This window comes from Mercenaria mercenaria, chromosome 13 (genome assembly GCF_021730395.1).
Source record: "Mercenaria mercenaria strain notata chromosome 13, MADL_Memer_1, whole genome shotgun sequence".
In the NCBI taxonomy this organism is placed as follows: domain Eukaryota; kingdom Metazoa; phylum Mollusca; class Bivalvia; order Venerida; family Veneridae; genus Mercenaria; species Mercenaria mercenaria.
Window position 1 is genome coordinate 36,628,064 of NC_069373.1, and position 16,092 is coordinate 36,644,155.

The 16,092-nt window shown below is 35.1% G+C and overlaps 2 protein-coding genes across 11 annotated transcripts in view; one reads left to right on the forward strand and one right to left on the reverse strand.

Moving 5' to 3' along the window:
• The window catches only part of LOC123528805 (muscle calcium channel subunit alpha-1-like), a 216,744-nt gene that overhangs the window by 139,152 nt on the left and 61,500 nt on the right, over positions 1–16,092 (reverse strand). For 3 of the 10 annotated variants that reach the window (XM_053521562.1, XM_053521560.1, XM_053521565.1), the window contains exon 1: positions 1,941–2,557. The exons of 1 other annotated variant lie outside the window; for it this stretch is intronic. In XM_053521562.1, the coding sequence (XP_053377537.1) occupies positions 1,941–1,980 (40 nt within the window). In that variant the 5' untranslated portion in view covers positions 1,981–2,557. Of the gene's footprint in view, positions 1–1,940; positions 2,560–5,258; positions 5,562–16,092 lie in introns of those variants that run through there. 6 more of the 10 variants (XM_053521564.1, XM_053521566.1, XM_053521563.1 and 3 more) reach the window with 5 other exon arrangements.
• Positions 5,767–16,092, forward strand: part of LOC123528806 (mRNA-decapping enzyme 1A-like) — a 148,071-nt gene continuing 137,745 nt past the window's right edge. Inside the window, exon 1 of the mRNA XM_045308812.2 lies at positions 5,767–5,886. Coding sequence (XP_045164747.2) covers positions 5,767–5,886 — 120 coding nt within the window. The remainder of the gene's footprint in view (positions 5,887–16,092) is intronic.

Genomic DNA, 16,092 nt, shown 5'->3' on the forward strand with positions numbered 1-16,092 from the left:
TTGTTTGATAAATGCCTGTTTTGACATAGTAACTAAATTGCCTCAAACTATTCCAGTCAATGGCATAAATGCGTTTTTCTACATTGTTTCATGAACTGTAAAAGGTGGAGCACCTCGCTCAAATCTAAAGAAAAGTAGCATTTAAGATTTTTTTCTTCCGAGTTCATGTAAAATGAATGACAGGATACAATCAGCAAATCTATGAACTGCACTAGTGATTCATGGTTAAATTGCTGGTCATATTGTTCATTTCTCATGGACTCTGAAAAATAAGATCATTTTATATCTACATTTGTATATTGTATTTCACTAGGTTGTGGTGGGTCTTAACGTAGTTTTTGGTGGGTGAGGCAAAAAACATTTCTAGTGGAGTGAATTATATAGAGGATAATTGTTGGTTTGGGTGTAATATCACGTTATAATTTCACCGAGTGGGCACCAGAAGTGATATTTTCACGCAGCCACGAGTGAAAATAACAACTTTTGGTGTTCACGAGTGAAATTACCGTAATATTACATCGATACCAACAATTTTTCTGTTTATTTTATGTCTAAAACTCTACTTTTGTTGTGTTTATTTCAATAAAATGTCGAAATTTGCGGGAAATTTTATCAGGAAGCATCGCAAAGATGACGTCATTTTAAAGACGTCATCGTCATATTGTTTCCGGCTTTCAGTATGCTCGGTAAACTTTTTGACATTAATCCGGGTATCAGATTTGATAATTTTCACTGAGTGGCCAGTGAGTTTATCAGGATATAATTCACCGTTATATCTCGATAAACCACCGAAAAACATAAAATAAAGAAATATAATATTATGTTTTACTGAGTCACGTTTCAGATATATTTATATTTTCTCTTTGGGAGAATACATAACAAATATTCCTACATGAACTTCCACAAATTTACAAATCTTCCACTTACTTTTGCTGTCATGTTGTCACTGAAAATACCGACTTGTAATTTATAACAAATTGTCTCACTTAACGCTCATAGTTTGTAATGAATGTGCAAATTTTATGGAAAAATTTGACAAAAATCATCATTCTCGTGTATTAAATGGAGAAGAAGTTCGAATTACTAATACATGTATCTATATTGTTATTACTGATTCAATTACTGCTTACAATGAACTCAAACTAAAAATATATAAAAATATCATCCAAATAAATCAAAATCATATACTTTGTTATTGTATGTAAATAAGTGTCATAATTAGGAATTCATACATTCACCATTTCCCATTATGAGATTGCTGGTGTCAAAAACATGTTTTATAATTTTTCTTTGTGTAAAAACGAGAAATTCCACTCACTGATGCTAGATTTCTCCTTTAAACTAGGTTTAACGTAGTTTTCAGCAAATTTTTTACTTTTCTTATTTCTTTACAAATGGCATTCATTTTTAATGGGGGACAACTTTTGGAAAATAGCTTAAGTATCAATTTGTATAAGACAGTACAGTAAAACATGTACAAGGGTAAAGATGTTGTTCGTTTACCAAATATTACTATGGTTTGGTGATATATTGCTAAACCTTAAGATAACATGCGACACAAACTGTTATGCCCTTTAATGCATATTTTTCACTAAGTCAAGGGTCATATTCATAACTCTGATCTGGCTGAGTGAAATCTCAAACAAGTTCAAATGGGAGGACCCCGATAACTGGATTACTCCCTCTACTTTGCAACTTCCATCTTCTAATGAAATTCCTGCATCTTATGAATTTTCACTAAAAAATTTGACGCTTTGGGACAACTAAAACTTTCATTTACAGGCAGTGCAGCACATACTGGTATTATAGACTATTAATGTATTTGTTAAATCAAAAATTTGATATTTACATGTAGTCATTGAGAGTTCTTGTTATTCACTCAAAAATACAACAACAACAAACAAATTTAAACATATGGAAACTTCTATCAGATAATTTACCTGGCATTTTTGTGTTGTCTGTAACATCTGAAAAATCCATCTACATAAGTACAGGTGTAATATATATTTCCACAGCTTACATAAATCTTAACACAATTATATATCCGTAATTCCAATGCATATAAACTCTCATTGATTACTAACACTCCTAGGGAACCCTTCCCAAATGATTGTACAAGGAAAGTAACAAAAAATTCCAAGAGAAGATGAAATCAAAGGACTGTTTGAGCTAATCCTCTACTGATGTGGTGCCAGATTATAGGTGGCTACAACATCAGTATGATGATAATGTATGATAACTTTTGTTGTTTTATACATAACACCAAACCCATTGTGGCTCATCAGGCAGATCTATGAATCGTACCTGACCTTTTTCTTTCTTTTTTTTTTTTGCTAATATTAAACTGAGAACTGAATTTCCTCAATTTAACATATAAAAAAGTTGTTACCTGAAAACTAGTGATTAATTAAAACCGAGATAAAACCTTGTATCAGAATCACTCTGAACCTTTTTGCAGAAAAAAAAAAAAAGATGGTTTCTGCAGCTTTCTTAAAATGAAGCAAAAGAGGCCAACCTATTCCTAAACTGCTACTAACATTTCAGTGCGGGCTCAATGCAGTTGAAAAAATAACACTTAGGTCATTATACAAATAACTGCTTGATTACCATTCAGTTTTTTGTTAAAATTGGGGAAGATGGAAGAGGTGGAGGTGGGATTTTATTATTTATTTTTGATAACTGAATGATACTCTAACAAGAAAACACATTCTTTATTTAAAAACAAAAAAATATATATCTTTTTTTTTAGAAAATAAAATGAGTCAGAGAGGCATGAAGAATTAGTCACAGGTATGGATAAATGAGCAAATAATTTGTTAATGGGCCTCATTTCTAAAACCAACTTAAGGCTACTTTAGGCTTGTATGCTGAAAGCTCTTGATACTGCTAGGACCAGGGGATTGTATATCATTTGGATCCAAAGCATCATGTATAAGAGAAAGCTTTGCAATTTTTTTTTCTAAACAGAATATGTAATTATTATGATACAGTCCACAGTACCTTCAAATAAACTAAAGATCTTCCAAAGAGGCTCAAAAGTTATATCAACGTTCTTTCATTAATAAAAAATATGGAAAGTCTTAAAAAACATAAAAATTTGAGCCGTGCCATTGGAAAACAAACATAGTGGCTTTGCGACCAGCATGGATCCAGACCAGCCTGTGCATCCGTGCAGTCTGGTCAGGATCCATGCTGTTCACTAACAGTTTCTCTAATTCCAGTAGGCTTTGAAAGCGAACAGCATGGATCCTGACCTGACTGCGTGGATGCGCAGGCTGGTCTGGATCCATGCTGGTCGCAAACCCACTATGTTGGTTTTCTCATGGCGTGGCTTAAATTATAATTTAGTTCACAAGTAAATCCTTTAACCAAGTTTTTACCACATTGCAAACCTTTATGTCTAGTACTGTAGACTTGAAAAATATGTCATTTTTTCTGCTTTTGTCTTGGCATACATTCAATTTGTCAATATCATTGCTTAATTAACAACAGGTACTAGTGCAACATCAATGATTACATCAATTTGCTTGAACAACATACATGTATATATTATCCCATATGTTTGACTTGCAGGCATGCACACAATGTTATCAATATGTTAAAGCATCAGGCAAGATTATAACAATTTATAACTTATATAACAGTATGCCTTTAATTTTAATGTCTATGTTAATCATGGCAAAACCACCAGTAGCAAATGCGTAATTTTCCAGATAAATCTATATCTTTTGTGCATGTTACAATCCTTTGTTATTCTACTCTGGACAACTTGTTTTATTAATTACTGATAGTCTCGGTAATCCATTCTATTTTTAAAAACTTTCTCTGTTACTAATACCAGATATTACATTATCACAAAAGTAAAATTTATGTTTACAGCTGAACTTGACTTAAAGGCAACTGCATTTTAATGCAGATACATGCCTTGGCTTAAGCAGACATACATCTTATTTCCAAAATTGACGTTTTGTTTTAATTTCCCACTGACTTAATTAGCCACCTGTCTTAATCAACCAATATTTTAATTTACTCAAGTACTTTTAAATGGAAAATATGTTAGTATCACAAAATACTTTACATTACCTGGCGACATTAAATGTTCTTTTGTTACAATGTATATATATACAATGAGCCCAAAATAATATTTCAGATGATATTCTGTTTCAAATACTATTTCTTTATCTCTTGTTTCTTTAACACGTTTTCCTGATAAACATGTATAACAAAAGCACATGACTGATGAATTTGTGACCATTTATTTTGTGTTGTTGATCAATCTGGCGACTAATTTTTTTGTATCTGGGGAAGCATTTTATCTGGGGGCTGTCAGTTGGAGGCTGTACTGAAACTTATTTTTACCTGCTGACTGGACTTGGAAGCTGGCATCACAACTTTCATACTAGTCAGTAGTCACTATCTGTGGCTTTTTTAATAAAAACTGTCTCACAGAAAGGAACAAGTAAAGAAACTGTATTAAAGATGCCACAACAATCCTAAGGCCTAAAAAAAAATTCTTTGTTTCCGGTAACATGCTGAAAAAAATTAGGGTAGGTAGGTCGGGGACTTTTCGGAAATTATTTATTTTTTTTTGTCAAAAAATGATTACAAATAAGGGGGTTATGCCTTTAGAGCATCAGTAAGTTGATTTCTAACATCACTGGCTATGTTTAAAGCATAAAAAGTGCAGTTTTGCATCTTTTTGTTAAAAAGTTGAAAAAAATATTCTCCAAGGCCATATGATAAAAACATTTAGGGTCGGGCCAAAAATTTAGGGTAGGTCGGGATACCGGAAACAAACAATCTTTTTGTTTACGCCTAAAGTAGACTGGCAAGATTCTTCTTTGAAGACTTTTATTTCCTTATTCCAACCCTGAAATCCTGTATTTGGAAAATATGTAAATTATATATCATTTAAACTTAATTATTTCAATGTCAAGTTAAAACTTGGTCACATTAAAAATGCCAGTTAGCTCACCCCAGCAGCCTAGTGGCATTCTCCAAAAGAAGCCCTTAGGCACTTGCCAGGTAAGCGAAGAGTCTCAGGTTCAAGCCCCTGATAGACTCTATATATACAAAAGTGGCCGTACAAAACAACTATATTTTACCTCTGAAAATGAACAAATCAATTCCAGATTGTCACTAGTGTCAGACCAATAATTTTACCATAATTACTTTGTTACGTAGCTCCGAGGTTCTTACTTACAATATTTTTTGATCATCAGTTTATTTATTTTTTCTAATCTTAACAACCATCATACCTATTTCAACAGCTGACATTGTGAAAATTCCAAGAAATTGTGTACGTTATATATATTATCCACAGAATCAAATGAACATCGGTCTCAGCATCCTTTCACCCGATTCAGCATCCGCGGTACAAACCAGAAATAAAACACATATGACACAAATTGACCGAACACATGGTTTACTGTTGATAAATCAATTATGGATTTCTCCATTCAACACATTTCAAAGGTATTACAATGTATCTGACATCAACAAAAGGTGCAAAAATCTGTGAGAATTTTACCGCTAGGCTTCTGTCACAGATGACCTGTTTTCTGTTCACTGAACCAGAACAAATGAAGTGAATAAACATTAAATTAATTCAGATTTTATTTATGATTTAAATCTTACAAAAGATATCTGATATATTTTTCATAATTGAACGTAACACATGCTATAGTTTATTTAGGTTAAAATTGCTGATGCATTTTCGGCCTATCAGAGCGAAGCAATTCTCTGCTACACTGCATTCTTTCAAATATGGCGGAAGGAAGGATGAATTTGGCTGCTTTGCAGCAAAGAGATCCATATATTTCCGAAATTTTGGATACTGCATCACAAGTTGCATTGTATTCGTTTAATTCTAAGTCAAACGAATGGGTAGGTATCGATATCTATAATGTTTAGGAGTTGACACGGGAGGTACTTCGTGTATTTGTGCAAAATATGTTGTTGTAATTTTAGCACGTTCGTGTCAGATAGTTTTAATAACTTTATATATCAGTCTTACTCTGTGGTAGTGTACTGTTGAAAACAGATTTGAAAACAGATTAACTGGGCTTCTGATTGATATTTTCTGGCTACGCTAGACTAGTTCATGTTTTTATTACTCAAACTAATTTGAGGCGATTGTAGGAAATATTGAAATAATTTTTCATATGGGGCAATATCTCCACTCATATTAAACACTTGACAGGTCTTTTTCTAGGGTTTTTGGGGGAAAAGGCCACAGGTCAGATTGGGAATATTTAACGCGGTGAGTCAAAATAATTTTTGAGGTTCACATTGTTTTATATTTGTGATGGGGCAATCTAAACGTCAAAACCTTGAAGGACCAAAATAATGGAGGATAAATCACATTACACAGTCATGCAAAGTTATTGGTATATCGCGTGTAGACATGGTAAACATTATTAAATTATTTTGACTAATTTTTAGCTTGACTATTCATAGAATAGTAGAGCTATTGGACTCGCCCATGCGTCCGCGTCCCAATTTGGTTAAGTTTTTGTTTGTAAGCCGGTATCTCAGCAACCACTTGTGGGAATGGATTGAAACTTCACACACTTATTCACTGTGATAAACTGACTTACATTGCACAGGTTCCATAACTCTGTTTTGCTTTTTTACAAAATTATGCCCCTTTTTTGACTTAAAATTTTTTGGTTAAGGTTTTGTATATAAGCTGGTATCTCAGTAACCACTTGTGGGAATGGATTGAAACTTCACACACTTATTTACTGTGATAAACTGACTTACATTGCACAGGTTCCATAACTCTATTTTGCTTTTTTACAAAATTATGCCCCTTTTTCGACTTAGAATTTTTTGGTTAAGGTTTTGTATGTAAGCTGGTATCTCAGTACTCACTAATGGGAATGGATTGAAACTTCACACACTTGTTCACTGTCATGATCTGACATGCACAAAGCAGGTCCCATAACTTTATTTTGCTTTTTTACAAAATTATGCCCCTTTTTCAGCATAGAAATTTTTGGTTAAGTTTTTGTATGTAAGCTGGTATCTCAGTATCCACTAATGGGAAAGGATTGAAACTTCACACACTAGTTCACTGTCATGATATGACATGCAGTGCAAAGGGTCAATAACTCAACTTTGCATTTTACAAAATTATGCCCCTTTTTGAACTAAGGAGTTTTTGGGTTAAATTCTTATATGTAAGCTAGTATCACAGTACCCACTAATGGGAATGGATTGAAACTTCATACACTTGTCCACTGTCATGAGCTGATAAGCACTATGCAGGTTCCATAACCCTATTTTACTTTTTTACTAAATTATGCCCCTTTTTCGACTTTCTTATTCATTCAAGCAACAAGGCTGTTACATAGTCGAGCGTTGCTGTCCTCCGACAGCTCTTGTTTGTATAAACATTCCTAATCAGGTCTAGGATTTAGTTGTTTTTACAGACATTCTGTAAATATTTGGACAATCCATAAATTTCAAGATTTTTCAGTCTATAAATTTAAAGACTGGGTATATGAAATTAAAATTACAATTAAAATCAAAAAAGGTTAAAATAAAATATTTCTCTTATCAGGTCTAGGATTTCGTTGCTTTTACAGACATTTTGTAAATATACAGACAATCCATAAATTTAAAGATTTTTCAGACTGTGTTTATGAAATCTGTTGAAATGATAATTTAGCTAAAAATCGCAGTTTAAAATTATATGATTTACATATTTGTGACTTTGAATTTTTTGAAAATGTGAAAAAATTAATGTCAATGGAACTGTCTGAAATTCTCCTGCTAGTTTTATCTACGCATACAATAAGTGAAACATTGTGTCATAGTTTACCTGCAGTGTCATTATACAGTACTGTTAACTTCTCTCTGTAATATTCTTCAACTTAGGAATAGGCATGGCTATAAGGCTTAAGCAGGGATCACTTTTGGCCGCGATTTCGCGATATTCTCGCATTATTTTGGTGAAAATCGCATAAATTTTGCTCAAATGCGCTTAAAAATCGCATCCGCATGGCCGTAGATCTTTTGCCGAAATTGCAACTTTTCGGTGAAATGCGGTCTTGCCGTTACTTAATTTTCGTATGGCGTTCATTTAGGCGCTTGAATTTCGCTTTTATCTCCATAGAGCGTCTGATGATTATGACTACCAGACAAAATTAATCTGTTTTCGCGATGTTTCAAAATACCATTGAAACAGAAATTTAAGCATTTGGAAGGACAAACTTTCTGCCTCCATTCGCGCAGATGAATAGCGATGAGAATAACAAGATAGTGGAGAAACCTCCGGTGAAGTCCCTTCATAAAAAACGCTGAACACCCAAATTTCCAAACGAAATGGTTGAGGGTAGGGTCATAAATAAGTTTGACTTTAAAATTGTTTTGACCTAATGGAAGTGTATCAAGTCCAGAAAGATTAAAACATAACTGAACTTCAACTTTGACAAAGCAGCTTTGAAGTAAAAGCATTAGGGGGAAAATGCATGTGGACCCAAGACTTGGTTACAACTTTCATCAACCTATTCAGCAATTCCTGGCACTGAATTTTAGAGTTGTAAAAGGTGTCTCTGAAAGGATATGTTTTGTTTATTTACAAGATAAGTGTTCTTACAAATAAACCAGGGCTTAAGCTAGGCTAAGATTTTAGGGAGAAGTCACTTCTCCCTCAGGTAAGATTAGGGAGAAGTGGAGAGATTTTAGGGAGAAGTGGCGAGATTTTAGGGAAAACGTGGAAAGATTTTAGCACCATGACATGCAAGCTGAAAAAGGAACTAAATATGCTTTATATAACGTTACTATTTTTATTATACCCTGTCTTTGTTTACAAAGTCTATTAATTTAAAGTAAATAACAAATTCACTGAAAATGTCAGTGATTCGTTTTCTTATCATTTTTAACCTTGTGAATCTAATGTGATTAAACTGCAAATTCAAGTCATTTTTATACGCCCGTTTGAAAAACGGGACGTATTATGGGAACGCCCCTGGCGGGCGGGCGGGTTGGCGGGCGGGCGGGCGGGCGGCGTCCACAGACCTTGTCCGGAGCATATCTTCTACATGCATGAAGGGATTTTGATGAAACTTGGCACAGTTGTTCACCATCATGAGACGGAGTGTCATGCGCAAGAACCAGGTCCCTAGGTCTAAGGTCAAGGTCACACTTAGAGGTCAAAGGTCAAATTCAAGAATGACTTTGTCCGGACCATATCTTCTTCATGCATAGAGGGATTTTGATGAAAGTTGGCACAATTGTTCATCATCATGAGAAGGAGTGTCATGCGCAAGAACCAGGTCCCTAGGTCTAAGGTCAAGGTCACACTTAGAGGTCAAAGGATACAAGAATGAAAACTTTGTCCGGAGCATTTCTTCTTCATGCATAGAGGGATTTTGATATAACTTGGCACAAATGTTCACCACCATGAGGCGGAGTGTCATGCGCAAGAACCAGGTCTCTAGGTCTAAGGTCAAGGTCACACTTAGAGGTCAAAGGATACAAGAATGAAAACCTTGTCCGGAGCATTTCTTCTTCATGCATAGAGGGATTTTGATATAACTTGGCACAAATGTTCACCACCACGAGACGTAGTGTCATGCGCAAGAACCAGGTCCCTAGGTCTAAGGTCAAGGTCACACTTAGAGGTCAAAGGTCAAATTCAAGAATGACTTTGTCCGGACCATATCTTCTTCATGCATAGAGGGATTTTGATGAAAGTTGGCACAATTGTTCATCATCATGAGAAGGAGTGTCATGCGCAAGAACCAGGTCCCTAGGTCTAAGGTCAAGGTCACACTTAGAGGTCAAAGGATACAAGAATGAAAACTTTGTCCGGAGCATTTCTTCTTCATGCATAGAGGGATTTTGATATAACTTGGCACAAATGTTCACCACCATGAGGCGGAGTGTCATGCGCAAGAACCAGGTCTAAGGTCAAGGTCACACTTAGAGGTCAAAGGATACAAGAATGAAAACCTTGTCCGGAGCATTTCTTCTTCATGCATAGAGGGATTTTGATATAACTTGGCACAAATGTTCACCACCACGAGACGTAGTGTCATGCGCAAGAACCAGGTCCCTAGGTCTAAGGTCAAGGTCACACTTAGAGGCCAAAGGTCAGATACAAGAATGACTTTGTCCGAAGCATTTCTTCTTCATGCATGGAGGGATTTTGATGTAACTTGACACAATTATACATCATCATGAGACGAAGTGTCATGAGCAGTTCCCTTCTTTCGAATTACTTCCCTTTGTTGTTACTATAGATAGCTTATATTGTAACTTTTTCATTACTAGTCGTAGGGAAAAATAGAGACCACTTTTCTGTAGTACAACATGCATGCTACATCCAATTTTGAGGTGTATTTTGACCAGTCTCTACCTGGTAAAGATTTTTGTGAGGACTTACAATATTTTTTTTTGATTTTTTTTTTTTTTTTTTTTTTAAGATTAACTTCCCTTAGTTGTTACTATAAATAACTTATATTGTAACTTTTTTATAATTGACCGTAGGGAAAAACCAAGACCACTTTTCTGTGGTACAACATAGATGTTACTTTCCAATTTTAGGTGTATTTTAAGGTATCTCTACCTGGTAAGGAGTTTTTTTGAGGACTTAGAAAAACAAAACACTTAGTTATTACTAAACAACCACAAAATTAAAATTCCATTTGCAAATACAGGTGCTAGAGTAAAGAAATTTGCTGTGACGGGCGTATATTGTGACATTCTTGCACTCTTGTTCACTCTTGCAATAATGGTCCAAACCAAGAAAACCCTTTAAATATGAATACAATTAAAAAAAGTTAATTCCATACCAGCAAAAAATAAATAAATCAAGCTCCCAGTGCTAATGCACTCAGTCAGTCACTTTAAATAACAAGTACACACCCTGGTACCGGCGCTCCCAAGTACAGGTGGCACTCACACATACAGCGCTCGATAAGCGATTTTGGAGGAGCGGTGGTTTAAGTATTTCTTATTGTATCTCCGGTAATTCAAAACTTTTCTTAAAATGAAAGATATCTGCGCCCTGATGAATAATTGGTGACTATGTTTTGTGAGTGTCACAACATTCCATCTTGAAATAAACAAAATACGGCGAGGTAAACGTGAACGTTTGACTCAAAAATGTCAAATGTCAAAAAAACACGTAAACTACTCAGTAAATACTCCAAATGTATTCATTTTTGATACAGTATCGTATAGTCATGTCTTCCTACAATAACCAGTTCAAATTTCAAGACTTAATTTGTTATATTTAAAGAATGACTCGTGTTTAAAGATGGTATGGGGTTTCAAAACATCACTCACATGGCACAGGTGTAAATTTTTTTGGCGCTCAACAAGTACAGCTAGAGAAAAGTCTTCAGAAATGCAGACTTGTTGTTGTTTACTCTCAGTGTTGTGTCTGTATATATGATCATATATCTTTATACCGTTAAAAAACTGACTCTAGAAGTCGACCTTTTTATGTTAAAACTTACGGCGACAATATTTTAACATTATTTTTTATGAAAAAGCTTGTTGAAAACTGATAAATGCTGAAATTTGATATGTCCTAGGATTTCGTTGAAAAATGAAAAACGTGCTTCAAAACATTCTCAGTGGGATCAGTGGACGGTAAGGTTTGCAAAAAGATATGTGTGTGCTTGCGTGCGTTTGTGCGTGCGTATGCGTTTGGTTAAACGCCGTTACTAAACAATATTTCAGGTCAATCTCAACGTTTTTGATTACCAGTATAATGCTATGAGCATCCGTATGAAATATATATATATATATAGAGCCAGATCGATACTTTTTGTTGGGGTGTGGAATAAATGTTTGATTATAGAGTTAGTAAAACTCATTTATAACGGACTGACAAGTTTTCTATTCTTTTCTTTATTTTAATTTTAACAACTTACCATACGCCTACATTGAATGTATAATAAATGTTGAACTTCTTACGAGCAATATTTTACTTGTATTATTAGATTTAAGATTCAATAAACACTCATAACAGAGAAATGGAAGACTTTTACGGTGGCTGATTTATACCATTTCATCAATTCGCCACGCGACCCCGTCGAGCGAAAACACGAGAATTAAAAAAAGTTAAACGCGGAGTGTTTAGCGAGCAAAAATTCGATAACATGTGCGGAGCGAAAACACGATTATGGGGGGTGGGGGCGGGGGTGCTTGCGTTGAGTGAGATTCAAGATGTAAAGCGGCTGGGTGCCCGGGTGCCCACCAATGTTATGCCTTTCAAACCTCAACTCCTTGCTCGGAGCCCGCTGATCAGCCAGTTTTCGCTCGACTCCCCCCCAACGATTTACATATTAAATCTAAACTTTTGGTCTGCGATTCTCCATAGAGAAAATACTAGGAATAAGAAAGGGCGGGAGCGTGGATTGAAAACATGATAATTAGTGGGGCGCTGAGCGAAATGTCGATATTTACGTTATAAATCGGCGCCCAAAATTAGCGGAAAGACGGAATGGCATATATCAGCCATTAAAGAATTTTGTTAAAATGTCTGTTAGGTTTAAAAGACGCTCATATTTTAATATCTTATTAATTCAAGGAATTTATCAATTAATGAGTTCTTGTTTGGCTCTCTCATGAATTGATGTGAGTCATTCCGATTTAATAGCAGACATGAGGCGTGATGACTAGTTCCATTACATACTCTTTAATCCAGCATCAGACTGTTCTTGGTGGTGTTATCTCTACCACACATAACTAACCAGTCCGATTCATCTCTTTTCCGTTGTAGTTGCCTTAGAGCTGACGATTTTCTCCACATTTCTGAAGACCTTTCTCTAGCTGTACTTGGTGAGCGTCAAAAAAATACACACCTGTGCCATGTGAGTGCCGTTTTGAAACCCCTTACCATCTTTAAACACGAGTAATTCTTAAAATATAACAAATTAAGTCTTGGAATTGGAACTGGTTATTGTAGGAAGATATGACTATACGATACTGTATCAAAAATGAATACATTTGGTGTATTTACTGAGTATTTTACGTGTTTTTTTAACATTTGACATTTTTGAGTCAAACGTTCACGTTTAACTCGCCGTAGTTTGTTTATTTCAAGATGAAATGTTGTGACACTCACAGAACATAGTCATCAATTATTCACCAGGGCGCAGATATCTTTCATTTTACAAATGTTTTTGAATTACTGGAGATACAATAAGAAATACTTACACCACCGCTCCTCCAAAATCGCTTATCGAGCGCTGTATGTGTGAGTGCCATCTGTACTTGGGAGCGCCGGTACCAGGGTGTGAAGTATGTGAATTAAATACATGTTAATAGCAGTGACATCACTATGACATCACACGGAATACACATCTTCTTTGATCTGCTGGTGTCTCTTTGATACGCTGGTATCGGCACACATTGAAAGAAACAGTTGTCAAACAGGTTTAACCCAGATTCTGATGACAGGTGTCAGTTACCTTATTTTAGTCACAGAAAGTGTCAGTGATAATATTATGTTTCTAAAGTTTGGGTTTTGAAAAATACGAGTAAAATTAAGTGGATATCAGGAAATTACTGGAGCCAAACACGGTAAGATACTTTCTAATGGTCAAAAAAGAATGTGTAAGCTTATGTAATATAAATCCCTACTGCTTTGTTTATCAACAGTCAGTTTACAAAACAAGTGTCACCTTCGCACTTCTCCGTAATCTGAAGTAGGCGGAGCTTAAATTATGCTACCGTGTATTCCAGTCAAGTGTCAACAGGTCGATAGCGGATAAATGGAGGAGTGTGGATAAAAAAATCGGGCGACTTGAATTTCGCTTTGATGTTAGATTAGAGCGAAGTGGGGAGCTACAAAGCGACTATTTCGCTCAAGTCGCTCCCTAGCTCAAGCCCTGATAAACAGATGTTTGTTTTTCAGTGTAATAAAAGCTGTCTGCTGATGTAAAATCCCATTATAAAAAGAAAAAATCCCATTCATTTTGTCAAAAATCTCATTGATTCAAGGCAAATGGGAATTGATCTCATAATAGTATCTGCCAAAAGTGATCCCTGCTTAAGCCATACTCTAACTAAGTTAGAGAACAAGTCTTAGGTCCCGCCTACATATAGAATACTGTAGGGAAATGTTAAACTTTTCTGAAACTGTTCTCTATTTCAGTTAGAGTACGTTTGTCACGTGATAGAACCAACCCTGGAATGTTAACAATCAAAATTAGTAGCCAAACAGGGCTCCAGATAATTTTTTTGGCCTATGAGTATTTACTTTTTGTGAATGAGTATAATGGTAAAATCTGAAATTTACTAGAAGTAATTTTACTCCTGAAAAGTTGTAAATGTGAAAAAAGAAAGAAAACGGTTTTTGGCATATTTATTAATTTGGTGCAACACCCATGAATTTGTTTGCAGTTCAGTTTCAATTCAGCATTCAAGTTTTTGCTTTTTGTTCTCCCTTGGCTTACTTTAGCTTAAAACACCGCTACTGAATCCAATAGAATACTCAATATAGCTTTAAATATGTTTTAATGATCGTTCTTGTTGGTTAAAAGATGCGTATACTAGTGTTTGTTCACTTTTTACAATCTTAGAAAGAGACATTTTGTTGTTTACTCTACACCAGAGGTTGATATTTTAAATCAACACCACTTTGAATTACACTATCGTACCATCAATATTGTTTCCCAACTACTTGATTTACGAATGCATTGGGTATATAATATAGTTTAACTTATAAAGTACCATTCAATGCGTGTGTACATTCTGTGTTGGAGAATTAATGCTGACGGTGCTTTGTTACGTAAAGCCTTTAGATGATTCAGATTTTGTTTACGCTAGTAAAAAGTCATTGCAGGAGTTTCTGTAATTTCTTATTCGTTTTTATATGCGTATATGCATTATTTCAAAGGATAATTTATGCTAATAGGCATCTTATCTGGAGCTTACTTCATGCATAGATAAAACTATGTGATAAATAATTTTCAGCAAACAAATGACGTTCTGTATTCACTGCGGAGAACATTACATCCTCAGCGCTAGGTGTGCCTTGTTAGCTTCCAACCAAAGTTTTAAAATCCACCAAGTGTGAAAATATACTTGCATAACCGTAAACCTTGATTCTCTAGCAGGCTCTTTGTGCCTGCTCTTCAAGCTCGCTATTTAATTCAAGAAATTAATTCACAGAATTACTTGATTTGTCATATTAAGTTTTTTGCAGGGATTATGTTTGTTTTGACAACTAACTTCAAGGGAACCCCACTTCAAAAACATTTTCTGTTCATCGCTGTTTATTTTTACTAGTTTTTACTGAAAAGTCACATCAGTAATTTTCCATCTAGAGTGCATGCCGTTTTGGGTAATATTACATTACAGTTTACAGTTGGAAGTTTGTTATGACAATATACTCACTCAATTACCACTCAAATCAAAGGAAAAGCTTGGTAACACTGTAGAGGCCACATTTATGACCCTGTTTTCATGAAACTTGGTCAGAATGTTTATCTTGATGATTCCAAGGCCAAGTTTAACAGGTGAGCGATGTAGGGTCATTATGACCCTCTTGTTTTTATTTCCTCCACTATGACTTAAAATCGTGCAGAAGAAAAACGTCTCGTTCTCCGAATATCCGTCACGATGAACAAGTCAAATCTTCCAAACAATTGGGAATTCCTATAATTAGCTAGACTTTTCGAAGAAAAAGTAGTGCTGTTGCACTCACCCCAGCATCAGCATTGCCGTCACCCTTAGGTTAAAGTTATTGATAAAGACGAATATCTCTGCTACTATCAAAGCTATTATTAAACTTGAAACTAAAAAAATTATTTACTATCAAAGTCTACACCAGGAAAAACAATCCCCATAACCCTGATTTGAATTTTGACAGAGTTATGCCCTTTTTAGCTTGACTTTTCGAGGAAAATGTAGAGCTATTGCACTCGCCCCAGTGTCGGTGTTGGCTTCGGCACCACTGCCGCCGCAGTTGGTTAAAGTTTTTGATAAAGTCAAATATCTCTTATTACTATCAAAGCTTTTGACTTGAAACTTAAAACAGTTATTTACTATCAAAGTCTACACCAGGAGAAACAGTCCCCATAACTCTGGTTTGAATTTTGATAGAGTTATGCCCCTTTTTAA